Source organism: Cyprinodon variegatus, unplaced genomic scaffold (genome assembly GCF_000732505.1).
Source record: "Cyprinodon variegatus isolate N-32 unplaced genomic scaffold, C_variegatus-1.0 Scaffold908, whole genome shotgun sequence".
NCBI classification, from domain to species: Eukaryota; Metazoa; Chordata; class Actinopteri; order Cyprinodontiformes; family Cyprinodontidae; genus Cyprinodon; species Cyprinodon variegatus.
The window spans coordinates 177,297-191,335 of NW_015151361.1; the positions used below are offsets into that span (position 1 = coordinate 177,297).

Consider the following 14,039-nt stretch of genomic DNA (forward strand, 5'->3'; position numbering starts at 1 on the left):
TTTCATTGCATGCATGCAATTGTAATTGTACGGTTAGACGTGACAAGAGTAATTATACTGCTACTGAGGGTAGTTTGTAGCCATGATAGATAAGGGTTTTATTGCAGACAGAGGAATAGATGGGCAGGACTCAGTTGAAAAGATTTAGATTCATTATGTTTTGTTTAATTTCCATTCACAAAACCCCAAATGTAACAGAACAGTGACAAGCCCTGTCAGAGTGGTCGAGTCAGCAGCTTTCTATCAGGTAGTGCCTGTTTTAGATCAGATCATCCACTGGCTAAACTGAATAAAAGCCCTTTTACCCCCCTCCCCTCCAGCCTTGTAATGAATGGCCCTGCTTTCACGTTTTTCCCCGCTCTGCTTGAAAATGCCATTGTTAAGCCCTTCTTCATGGGCAGACACGTGGTGCAGCTTGAGCGTGGAGTTCAATGTCTGCTTAGCTCCCTCTGATAGCACAGACTAAACCAACGTTTGGATTTGTAACCATGGGAGGAAATAATCATGTGAATGGCATTTATGATCCACATTAGGCTGTTTATCAATATGACTTATAGACCTTAGACTTGAGTGGAATAAAAATGATCTAACAATTTTTGGTCCATAGGTCAAAAAATATTAAAGATAAGCAGATTTAGATTTGATTTTGCTTGTTCAATCTGTTATGTGTAGCTTTACCTTGGTAATGAAATTTGAACCATCGCACATCATCAGGTTTATAAAGGATATTCTCCTGAGCTGTACACTGTTCCAACCTCAGTAAACATGACTTAACATGACTTGGCGGATCTGTGCTTTAGAGTTGTTGTGACCGCCTTAATGGCTCCTGTGAATTAGTTTTAATGTGACAAGGGGGTGAAAAAAGGAGGGGGAAGGGGAAGGGAGTGTGGTGGTGGGAGGAGAAGCAGGGGAGCCAGTATTTAACTGCTTACCAGGAATATACAGCAGAAGATGAATCAGGAGGAGGGAGTTCATTGTCGGACAAGCTGAGTTGGCTCTGCTTTATCAGCTACAGGCTGCTGCTGGCTGATCTCTGGACTCTTAGATTGAGCAACTCACGAGAGACCAGCAGCTCCTAAAAGAATATATATATATATATATATATATATATATATATATATATAAAAATCAGAGGCGGAGCCCGAATGGAGCAAGCAGGAAGATTCCACTGAGAAAACAACAGCTTAAAAGATCAACAATGAACAATGAATGGGAATCTTGAAGTGCAATGACTGAGAGAGGTTTTCATTCGAGGTAATGAGGAAGAGTATGATAGGTTTCAGAGGACCAGGGGGAGGGGGGTCAGAGGAAGGGGTCTGGTGACAGCTAGTGAAAGGGATCAAACCCTCATGTGGAACAGAGAGGAATTAAAAGGGAAAGAGCAAGAAAAAAAGCAACAGAAGCACACTGGCGGCCCTCAAACTGAACATCAGGATGGGCGTGAAGCGCAAGGCGGCTGCTGCTATCTTGGTCCTGCTTCTGTGCCTCGGCTCTCTCTGGATCCGTGAGTAGACAATGAATCCGCTCTGTTTGGGAAGCGCTTGGTTCCCGTCAGGAATGAATCACATGGTGCAGGTTCATACACACTATTTATAAAGTAGCTAAAATGTAATCAGCATTTATCTGCAGAATAGGATGTACCTTTTTAAACAAATGGTCAGAGTTAATTTGATTCTTTGGTTCAAAAAGTATTTAAAAATAGTCTGATACATCCTTTAACCTCAGGTGTTTTATGAGTGCAGTTTGAATTTAATTGGCTGAAACTTTGAGACAAAACAGATTTGTTTTAATAAACGCATTACCTTTTTCATTTATTTCATGACATTACATGAATGTATTTGTGTGTGTTTCATTGATAATCTATATAGTATAATCGACCAACAGAATACATCACTAATGACTTTTAAATGCCAATGGGTTAGAATGACTTTATTTAAAGGAATCAGAGTAAAGTATGCTGAAAGTAAAGGGATGCCACAACTTAGAGGAAATTATAAACAGTTTGTTTTTCACTTACGGCTGCACCAAAATGAATTGGTCAATCTTAACAAAAGAGACCATAGAGTATATGGCTACAAATTAACCCCAACAAATTGTCAAATTGTTTAAGAGAAATTCCCAGATTACAACATATTCTATCCATATTATTCATGGATATGTGTTAAGGATCCTATATCTAAGCCTGTTAAGAATGTTACTGTGTTGACATATTCAATAAATATCTGATGTTGCAGATGATGAAGCAAAAGCTCTATGAACAAGACATCTGGAATAGGATTTATTATATGTTATAATATAATAAATCTAATATAATATAAGATCATATCAACTTATATCATCGATAAGTACATAAAGCAAAACTTTTCTCAAGTACCGTTCAAAATAGAAAATTTACTGTCCAAATACCTACAATAAAAAAAGAGGAAAAAAATACAAAACATAATCCTGAAACCATGGTTTTCAAGTTGATCTGTTAAAAGGGATTTGTACAGGGTTATGTCTCCTTTTTTCAGGATAGTAATATCTTAAGGGTAATGTCTTTCACTGTGACATGTTTAGGTTTTCGCTTAAAATGGATGTGTTCAAAGTTACGTCTTTGGAGTAATGTCTTCAGGAAGTTGTTTAGAGTGATGTGTTTAGGGTGATGCATTTAGGGTGGTGTCTTCAGTCTTCAGGGTGAATTTATTCATGGTTGTTTATGTTGTTGCTTAAAAGTGACGTGTTCAAAGTGATAGGGGTAATATACCAGGGGGGGTTGTTGATGTGTTTGGTGTGATGTCTTTTGAATGGTGCGTTTAGGGTGATGCATTTAGCGTGATATGTTTTGGGTGATGTCTTTAGTCTTCAGGGTGAATTATTAACTGTAATGTGTCGGTGGTAAAATCACTAGGTTATTGCTTAAAAGTGTCTCCGGGGGGTGATGCGTTTAGGGTAATGTTTTTTAGGGTGATGTCTTTAGAGTGGTGCGTTTAGGGTGATGCATTTAGGGCAATGTGTTTAGGGTGATGTCTTCAGAGTGGTGAGTTTAGGGTGATGCATTTAGGGCAATGTGTTTAGGATGATGTCTTTAGAGTGGTGAGTTTAGGGTGATGCATTTAGGGCAATGTGTTTAGGATGATGTCTTTAGAGTGGTGAGTTTAGGGTGATGCATTTAGGGCAATGTGTTTAGGATGATGTCTTTAGAGTGGTGCATTTAGGGTGATCCATTTAGTGATGTTTTCAGGGTGATGTCTTCGGGGGGGGTTTTTTGGGTGAGGTTTTCATAGTGATATCTTTTGGGGGATGACTTCAGAATGATGTGTTCAAGGAGAGTTGTCCAAGGTGATGTGTTAAGGTACATTCACACCAAATGCAAATTTTGCAGCTGGAGTGAAGGATTCTCCATGTTATCTCTATGTAGATGGCAGATACACCTACACATCTTCCATTGAGGAAGCAGAGCCTGGGGGATCCAGGCTCTGGTTCTCCCATCTCTGTTGCTGAAGTCACTAAGGTGGTTAAAAAGCTCCTCGGTGTCAAGGCCCCAGGGGTGAATGATATTCGCCCTTAGTACCTTAAGGCTCTTGATGTTGTGGGGCTGTGTTGGTTAACATGGCTCTGCAATATTGCGTTGACATCAGGGGCAGTTCCGCTTAATTGGCAGACAGGGGTGGTGGTCACTTTATTTAAAAAAGGGGACCAGAGGGTGTGTTCCAACTACAGAGGAATCACACTCTTAAGCCTCCCTGGTAAGGTCTACTCCAGGGTTCTGGAAAGGAGTGTCTGTCGGATAGTCAAATCTCAGATTCAGGAGGAGCAGTGAGATTTTTGTCCTTGCTGTGGAACACTGGATCCGCTCTACACCCTCAGCAGGATTCTGGAGGGTGCATGGTAGTTTGCCCAACGAGTCTACGTGTGTTTTGTAAATCTGGAGAAGGCATTTGACCGTGTCCCTCGGGGGCCCTGTGGGGGGTACTCCGGGAGTATGGAGTACCAGGCCCTTTAATAGGGGCTGTTAGGTCTCTGTGTGAATGGTGTCATAGCCTCGTCCGCATTGCCGGCAGTAAGTTAGACTCGTCTCCGGTGAGGGTTGGACTCCATCAAGGTTGACCTTTGTAACTGATTCTGTTCATAACTTTTATGGACAGAATTTCTAGGCGCAGCCAAGGTGTTGAGGGGATCTGTTTTGGTGACCTTAGGATTGCATCTCTGTTATTTGCAGATAATGTGGTTCTATTGGCTTCATCAGGGCGTGATCTACAGCTCTAACTGGAGCGGTTCGCAGACGAGTGTGAAGCGGCCGGGATGAGGATCAGTGCCTCCAAATTCGAGACCATGGTCTTGAGCCGGAAAATGGTAGAATGTACGAATGAGGGGAAGATGGAATGGGAGATTGATAGGCGGATTGGTGCGGCATGCACTGTACCGGTCTGTTGTGGTGAAGAGAGAGCTGACAAAAAAGCAAAGCTCTTGATTTACCGGTCGATCTACGTTCCTACCCTTATCTATGGTCACGAGGATTAGGATGCCTCCTGGACGTCTCCCTGGTGAAGTGTTGCAGGCACGTCCCACCAGGAGGAGGCCCAGGGGGAGACCAACGACACGTTGGAGGGACTATGTGTCTCGGCTGGCCTGGGAGCGATATGGGAATCCCCCGGAGGAGCTGACTGTGGAGAGGGATGTCTGGGCCTCCCTACTGAAGCTGCTACCCCCGACCCGTCCCTGGATAAGCGAAAAAAGATGGATGGATGGAAATTGAGCGAGTGAAAGGTGGAGAATTAAAAGACCCAAATTTTATAATTTTGGTAAAGTTGGAAAAACATGATTGCCACCTGGCCTGCAAATTAAGTTAAGTGAAATTTTCAGGAGTAAAGTAAAATCTGTATTTGCTTTCACATTGAAAAATCCAGTCAGGAATTAGATGTGGCTTCAAGCTACAGTGAAGAAGCGGAGCAGAGACAAATTATGTTAAAAAATGGAGATAGAGAAAATTATGTTGACAAAGAATGAAGCGGGAATGACGCTGTTAAGAGGATTTAAGGTGGCATTTAAAAAAAGTGTTTTAATTTAGCTCTAAAAGGACAGCTTCATCGCCCTACCAGAGCAGCAATCAGCTGATGCCTTCTCTCCCCAGCTCTGGCACTGTCTACCCAGGCAGACTTAACAGATAGTCTTTGCTACTCCTTTCATCTTCTCCACTTAGCCTCTAGAGGCTAGTTCTTGCCAGCCGCCCCATCGGGCTTCTCCAATGAACCACTCCCCTACTCCCGGGCAGGTAAAGTCTCTACATCACCTTTAGTGTTCTATCTTACCAGTGGATAAATTCAATCCCCCGCTGTTCTCCTTTGTTCCCCAGCAGTAAGCTTTTATAGCGGGCCCCAGCCAACTGTAGCCTCTCATCGCTGACCTTGTTTCTTCTCTGATCTACAGATGCGCTTCTCCACTCTCTTCCAGAGCGACATGGGGAGAGAAGGCATGCCGCTGCCTTCCCTAGTGCGATGATTCCCTGGCAGTCTCCTCCGATCTCCCACTGTGGTCTCTTAGTTCTAGAGCGTTACACAGCTGGCAGACTGGTCCCAGACCTGTTTTTTTTTTTCCTGCCGGTGTTCTCGCAATGATTTCTAACTGCTCCTGTCTGAGCTCTAGAATGCCATCTCACCTAACCCTCTATTGTCCAGGTGATTTGTCCCCAAATGGGGGACCGCAGGGCCTCAAATATGGTCACAGAGAAGCGGAAGTACCGCTGAAAGCGACCATCATCCAAACCTAGCCTCTGGAGGAGGTGGGGTTCCGCAAATAGGTTCCATCTCTGGAAATCTGCTGAACCTTGTAATGTCAAGAAATTTGTTCGTCTTTTAAAAGTAAAAGAACCTGTTTGTACCTTTGTAAATCCACGACAGCCATGATGAGGTGAAACCAATGACCAGAATTTGCCTGCAGTGTGAAACGCTTTCATTGGCTAGGAGAATTTCAAGGTGAATAAAATCAGACCAAACTGGCAAAATGTTCATAGGTTTCATGTTCATTATGAACGTATCTTTAGGGTAATGTCTTAAGGGCTATGTGTTTCAGTTGATGTCTAAAGCTAAGAGCCTTAGAGTGATGTGTTCAGTGCAATGCTTTTCAGGTGATGTGTTGAAGTGATGTTTTTAGGGTAATGGCCTTGGGGGGAGTTTAGAGTGACATTTTCGGGGAGAAGTTGTCTGGCTGATTCCTTTAAGGTAATGTCTTCTGTGTTCAGGGTGAGTTGTTCAAAGTGACGTGTTTGGGGTTATGGTAAAATAAAAGGAAACTGGTTTTTTGAATATTATTCATAGGAGCCAGTAAGGTAGTTAAACAAAAGACACAACATCCTTTTTGTATTTTAATCTCTCATTAAAAGAAGGTTAAAAAGGTCTTTGATGCTTTTATGATGCATTTGGTTTCATTAAAATCTGTCTTTGTACAGTGTTCAGTAAAAGGTTAAATAAACAGAGCTGTTCAAAGGCCCTAATCTTTTTCTTGGAAAAGGATTGTTGATTAGCAGAACTGCTGCAAATGGGAACAAAAGTGGGTTTCTCCTGGGTAATTCAAACAGTTAGTCATCACTACAGAAGCAGGATTTAACAAAATGAAGCAATGCTTTCTGGATCGCCTCTTTGCTCTTTTCTCCCGATCCTTACTGTCTCTGTCTTTGTTGATCTTGGCAACAAGAGTCAGCTTTTATTCTTAGGTAAACTTGTCCTTTAAAAAAAGAAAAAAAAAGCAACTAAAAACAACCAAAACTGCTGAACATGTTGGGAACTGAGGGAGGCTTGAAGAGAGCAGCAGCTGTAGCTTCAAAGCTTGAAAACACGCTATGCCGTTGCAATCGTGAACTGTTGTTTTAAATGATGATCTTGCTGAGGTTATTGCTGATATTATATGCCATGTCCATGTTTTTCTAATGTCCTGCTGCAGAGGGAGGTTTGGATTACCACTTGCATTCCTGTTTGAAAGGTTACAATCATATTAACAAGGTAAAAGCACACACAGGTTATGCAAACCCAATACAGGCTTGCTTTTGTGAAGCAGTGAATCAGTGAGTCACATGACTTTTTTCTTTCTTTGTCCCCTGTCGATTAACCCCTGAACCCATTCTCAAACCACCCCCCTCCAGTATCAGCTTCACCAGCTGTCCAACAGCAGCGAGGCCGGTGATGAGACCACAGGCCTGCCTGTCCTCTCTCTTTGCCCCGGACAGAAGTTCCAGGTGTCACTGTTGGTGTCCCACCTGCTGGCTGCCCGGGCGTACCCCTCCGATGTGCTGCTGCAGCCGTATCTGTCCAGCTGGGATGAGCTTGTAAAGTAAGAGCATTGAATAAAGCAGCATTGCTGACACAGACACGACGCAAAAGGTCATTGTGTTAAACTGACGTCCTCATGATTTGCTTTGAGCTTCCATCACTGTGACACCTCCAAATCTTAATCTTTAAATTGATTCAGTAGCTTCTAGCCAAACTTTACTCCCTAATGGCCTAATAAAGGTTATTAGCTTCATACCAGCACCACTCGAAATGCAGCCAATAGGGTTTCTGTATAATACAGATGTTGATTTGTAGATATACCTCTGCTGATAAGAATGCCTTAAAATGTGCTTTTCACATCATTTAGTTGTTTGGAGTGGTGAAATAAACATAATCGACTGTGAGGATTATGTTGATAAACTCCATAGATTCATAGATTCCATAGATTAAAAGTTAGGTTGTTCAGTTAGGTTGTTCAGTGAAAAATAAATAAGGCTTATTGATGTCTTTTACAGATGATAAGAATGGACATTCTAAGATATTTCTGATTTTTGATTTGAAGATTTTTAGCTTCAACAGGCAATTAAGGAATGGATATTAGTCAAATGTATCATGGTAAGTAGTTTTTTGACCCACATGAAGAATCACAGGGTGAACCATTGAATTTCAACTTTTTATTTACAAAAAGCAACAGAAATCTGAAAGCGGAGAACTGCAGGAAGTCAGTTGAACTTTCAGGTTGATCTGAGGATTGAAAGCAGACTAATCAAGAAGGGGTTGGTTGAAGACAACCGACGACTGATGGATTTGATTACTTGAGAGACTAAGGAGAGGTCGCATGGATCTGTAGGGGTTTGATTCAGTGGGCTTTGCAGACAGTACCCCAGAGGTCTAGGAGAATGGAAGTGAGATCTGAGAGTGTTGGTACCTCCAAGAGAGGTTATCCTAGGGAGCGGGCAGGCAGGTGATGAAGACTGAGAACTGCTGCACACAGCTAAGCCCTTTGTAGATCAAAGACTAACCAAGATTCTCTGGTGGTCATCATGGTTGTAATCAGGGGTAATCATCCCGCTAGGAGAGATGATCAGGTAGCATCCATCCCATTCGTCCCAGCCACCAGCAATATAACATTTATTAATATTTTGCTCAATGCCCAGTTGAGGTTGTCAGCTGACCTGCTCTGGTGTATAAAGCTTGTAGAAATATAGCCAAAAGAAGTTACAAAGAACTAAACAAACAAAAATAAACAACAGACATATGGTTGTGTGCCTTTTCATGCTTTCCTTAAAGATAGGTAACAGGTCTTTCACCCAACATCCTCCCCACCACGAAAAACTTTACATTTGTTGTAGTACATGAGAACAAAGTCATTTCAGGCACTGATTATTTCTGTTCTTTGTCATTGATCCAGATTCATGGAGTCTCTGGGCCCAATGGTGGGTCTGATATCAAAAGAGATAGAGACGAAGACCTCTATAATCCGCCAACTAGCCCTGCTGTCTGAGAAGAGCCCTGATGCAGAGTTTGGCCCAGATGCACACTTAGGAAACTCTACTAATTCAACAGCCCAGAAAAAAAATGTTGTTGGGGTTTCCCAGGATACAGGGGCTTACCGTTCTGTACGTATAATGATCCGGACAGAGCTGAGTCAAGGTTTGGTCGATTTCAACCATCAGACGGACTCTGGATGTCGGACCCTTTTGCGACTGCACCGAGCTCTGCTCTGGCTGAAGCTTTTCCTGCACAAGCTGGCAGATACACCAACAACCGGACGGCTCAGGAGCCCCTCTGACCTTTGTCGAGAGGCTTACCAGAGCACCCTCGCTCACCACCACACTTGGTTTGTCCGAAGAGCCGCCGAGTTGGCCTTTATTGCCCTGCCGGAGCGGGTTTTCTTCTACAGGCTGGTGTGTGTGCAGAACCAAACGGAACTGAGCGTGGTGTTAACCAGAGTGGTTAATGCCATCGGGGAAATCTATAACAGGACACAGAAAGCACTAGAGGAAAATGGCATGCTGGACTTACCTTAAAATGTAAATCATCCTGATCTTCTTTGCTTTTGCCAATAGACTTTCAACCAAACAAGATGCAAAGTTATCTTTTGAGGTCAAAAGACAAATGTCTCCTCTGCCGATCGGTACTGAGAGATAATTCAGTGCAGCAGACGACATATAGAGATATTGACTCTCCTAATCTGCTGTAATTGACGGCATTTTAAAACATTTGCACTAAACAAGTCCAAAAAGGAGGTAAACAGTAAGTAATCAAATCAGATTTGATACGTTCATGTTTTTTAATCTTTCTGTATTCTTAAGGAAACTTTTCTATAGATTAATTATTTATAGGAATAAGTGTAGATAAATGAATGCTCCCTGTTGTTGCACGCTTCCTCTTAACTATCTCAGTCCAGATACCTAAAAGCTGCTGAAGGATCAATCGCTTTAATTATTGATGTCGAATTTTAATCAATATGTACTAAACAACTACATGCCATGTTTTAGAGTCTAAATTAAACTCTGCTGAGGTTTTTACAAGAATGTGAAAAATCTGTGTTATGTTTAGGAAAAATAAAGATTTAGTTAGATAAGAAATTGATACACTAGCATTTGCCTATTTTTTAAATACCGTAGATGTCAAGAATCCTGTTTGTAAAAATTTTGAATTTTATACATATAAAAAATAATCCAATCTTGGATAAGTATATAATCCCTTATGAATCCTTCCTTGAAACCTGAAATGCACTAGGAAAAGGACAGCAGTGGTAATCTGAGTCTGGAAAAATATTTAATTTCTGCCACATGCTGATCAACTGTTGTAACGTGATCCACCATCCAGCAGAGGCTTCCATCTCGACTAATTGTTTTGATTTTAACCTCTTGGTGTTAAAACCTTTATTTTTCTTGCATCTGATCTGACTATGGATAGAAATAATAAAAAAAAAAACAACTAAATAGGCTTTACAGTATCTTGCAAGAAAACTAGTCTCACAGCTAATATTTACAGTAGCAGCCAATCAAAAGTGCCCCTCTCAGTCGAATGCCAGCCGAATGGCAACCTATTTCCCTGCAGCTCCCAGCAAAATCCCCTCCACATTTCCAGCCATTGGCCTTCTCCTGGGGGTGCATATTTTTTACTCTGACTCCACCGTTTCACTGAATTACAGGGTCTGAGAAGGAGACTGTGCTTCTCTTCAGATCTTAATGTCCACAAGCAACGACAGAAAGAATATCCTCTCTAAAACCACCAGTGAACCAGTGGATGTTAAGAGGAGAAAACGTATAAAACTCCACCAGTAAAAGTTTGACCAATATAGACATGTTAGACATAATTGAAACGCCTAGATTCTCCACAATTCAACTACCATTCATTGTTCATTTTGTGAACACAACAAGCACCAAAGCACAAGTAAAACAAATATAGTAACTTGAGAAAATATAAACATGACAAAGCAGCCACAACTACATACATTTGAAGGCATCCAGAAGCCGTTTTATAAATCCAATCTTCAATTGTTTAGTCTCCATTCGTCCATAAGGGTCCAGAGATTAAAAGTAAACCAACATATTTGTAATAAAAATATTCCATGATGAGAACATCTCCCATAACATCCTGTTGTTGACATCAGAAAAGTTAGCTAGTCATAGCTAATGCGCAGCATCTTGCTAATATTTACTTGCTAATACTTATTTCCTCGGTTGTTAGCCCACGATGTTTGGCACGGTTATTTACCTCGTCTTCTTATCTACAAGACACAAGCATCTTTTTATGATGCGATTTGAGCCAGATATAGTCCCAGAAATCTCACTTCCGGTCACTTCCTGTAAGCCAGTGACGCGCGTTATTACGCCTTATAGAGTCCTGCTGTTATTGGTTAAGACCACGTAGGCTGTTGGGCTTTGTAGCCAATGAAATAAAGTTTCAAACAAGGCTACGTGCATCGTGGGTATCTAAAAGGAACCGTGTTACAAGCAGAGAGACACAGACAGCTGCATCTGGAGCCATGCGTGTGGCTCCAAGCTGAATGATGGTCCTTTTTTTTTGTTTGGATGCTGATTTTGTTTTATTACAATGCCTAAGGCTGAAAAAATAAATAAAATACAGCTCAGAAAAGGCACTGGGGCTTATTTTAGCTTGAAAAGCAGCAGTTTCACTATATTTTATTGATTTTTATGTTATTATAGGTGTAAAAATTTGACATTTTGTTATATACACTGATTGTGAAAAAAAGTGGATAATACTTGATTAATAAACGTTTTGTAGCCATCAAAATGCTTCAGTGTTATTCTGTGGGTCAAATAGTAAAGGAATGCATGGTAAAAGCATTTGTTCAAAAAAGTTCACAAAAAGTTCAAAGCCCCACAGCTTGGAACTGTTGTAGCTAGAGGTCTGAAATTTGCTGCATTTGTGGCTGACATGATGTAGAGCAAATGTAATGCAATGAGACCTGCCTTTTCTCAAGCATGTCTTTATTACTGCTATTCAAAAAAGAACATTTTCAAGAATAAAAAAAATAACTTTGAGTCATGTTTGAACTGTTGCAGCTTAGTTTCTGTGTTCTACTCACGGAATTTATATATCCATTCAGACATATTATTTGCTTTTCCATTTGGGTATGCAAAATAGGCGAGAATTTCCCCAAAATGAGATGGATGTTAAAAGGATATTTTAGTACAAAGATTGATGTTTAAAAAGGAATTGTAGGAGACCAGCCAAGGACCAGCCAAACACCCATCATGGAAGGTGGGCAAATTTTAAATGGCTATGACTGTAAACCTTTTTTTTTTTAAAACTTCCTGCTTTATTCCATATCTCTTTCCGTGGAGGGTCAAAAAGAAGGGCGCGATAAAGAGTCTGAAACCATGAAGGTCAGCAAGCAGAATATACTGTTTTAGTAGAAGAAAGCCAATCGTTTGGAAGTGTTTGCATAACTGTTGAACATAATATTAAGCAGTTTTCTGTTAAAACCATCTGCCTGTGAGGTTATTTAAAGAAACTAAATAGAGATAAACATGGTTTGTATATATTTTGCCGGACTATCTGAGCTTGTCCAATGATGACGTCAGACAAGCAGTTTAATGGAGAAAATGTAAAAAGCATCGAAATTGTCTCAGAAAAGTCATAAAAATTTTTTTAAAGATGTGAATTGGCATTCTTTAGTGAGTTAAGTACAGAAAGTAGTTTTAGTACCATAATTACGGTATTTATTGAAACCCAGATGTATATCTGGCTGCACAAGTGCAAATGAGCAGATGGTACGGATCGTGCTACCGGTACGGATCAGGTAAGGACATCCAGTACAGTAGGACCTAACCGCGTCATCTACCCAGGATGCACTGCACAGGTGAAAACAATGGCGATTGCCATGGATGGAAAATATGATAAAGAATATATATGTATTTTTAAGTAAATATGACAATTTTTAAGTTAAGAGGAAAATGAAAACACATTTAGCCCAAAATGTGTAACTGTCATCAGTCCATTTAACAAACTCAACTTTACACATTTGGTATCATTTTAAATTATCGTTTCCCTTATGGATGGCTGATAAATAGGTTAAAAATATGTTAATCTTAGTTTGTGAACACTTTATAACTCATTTATTTTGCATTATTTAAGGAGGAAAAGAGACTAAACTGTCTTGTTCCCAAATAATGAGCCTAATTTGTTCATCTACATATTTATTTAAATGTTGCTTATATTCAACATATCAGACTAAGCTAGTACCTTGTGAGCACATTAGCATTTGCAAACATTACTAGCTCAAATTACATGCTGAATAAACACATAAATAAACTAGAAAGTATTTACAGATTAAATATGGATTTATCTATAAATTAGCCACCTATATGAGGAGCAAAGATATTTTGATAACAAAATATCTTTAGCATTTCTTTAATATAAAACAAAGGATAACCCCTGGTGTCCACTGAAGCAATAGATCATTGAGATGCTGCTGAATCAGATTTCAGATTATACTCTCTTGAATCCTCATTGAATACTCTGAAAATGTTATATCATAGTCTGACAAAAATCATCTCATAATCTGACAAAATAAACCAAAAACTGATGTCAAAAAAGTCAAAATCAAGTTTGAGTTCCTTTAATTTACATTTATTTATTTTGATTTTGATTTAAACATGAGCAAAAATAGACATAAATTGAGAGTCAAAAATAATAATTCAGGATATTTTCATTTATTTGTCTAGGTAGGTATCTTTAACAAGTTTCATAAATGTATATTTCAGGACAATCTTTTGAACCACAATCATAAGCAACAGTGCAACTTTAAGAAGATATGTGTGGGCGATGATATATTCACTGTTTGAACCATGAGTTTCTTTCCAGCTTCTTCTGCTCATGCAGCTTTGCAGTTTCTAAAAGTCCTTTGAGGGTTAAAGTTCTGCTAGTGAGCTATTGTGAGAGCGAATCTGTATTAATTAAACAAAGATAAGCACAGACTAAAATGATAGAAAAAAACCCAGCCCTTTCTAAACAAACCATTGTCATTTAGCCTTTTTGTTTAACTCATTAAAGAAACTCCATCATATAGCTTTCATGTCACATCCTTACGCTCTAATCCATTTACAGCAAAAATACTCTGTCATACACAAACCATTTTATTGATTACTTTTTTAAATATTGCACCTATAATTGTCTGAACATAGTCCTTCTTTCTCTACTTTCCTCTAAACAACCACACATATAGTATGCACAGGAGATAAATATATATTGCTTTTGATAAAAACCCCAGATTAGCACATAAAAGATAAAGGGATAAATTGAGAAAGCAGAAGG

The 14,039-nt window shown here is 39.9% G+C and overlaps 1 protein-coding gene across 1 annotated transcript; it reads left to right on the top strand.

The window, feature by feature from the left end:
* The first annotated feature begins 1,113 nt into the window (after positions 1-1,113).
* On the top strand, positions 1,114-9,357 carry LOC107099791 (ceramide-1-phosphate transfer protein-like). Its single transcript, XM_015398056.1, has 4 exons — positions 1,114-1,504; positions 6,919-6,977; positions 7,118-7,305; positions 8,656-9,357. Exons 1-4 carry the CDS (start codon positions 1,435-1,437, stop codon positions 9,272-9,274), a joined length of 936 nt encoding a protein of 311 aa, XP_015253542.1. The 5' UTR covers positions 1,114-1,434; the 3' UTR covers positions 9,275-9,357.
* The last annotated feature ends 4,682 nt before the right edge of the window (positions 9,358-14,039 follow it).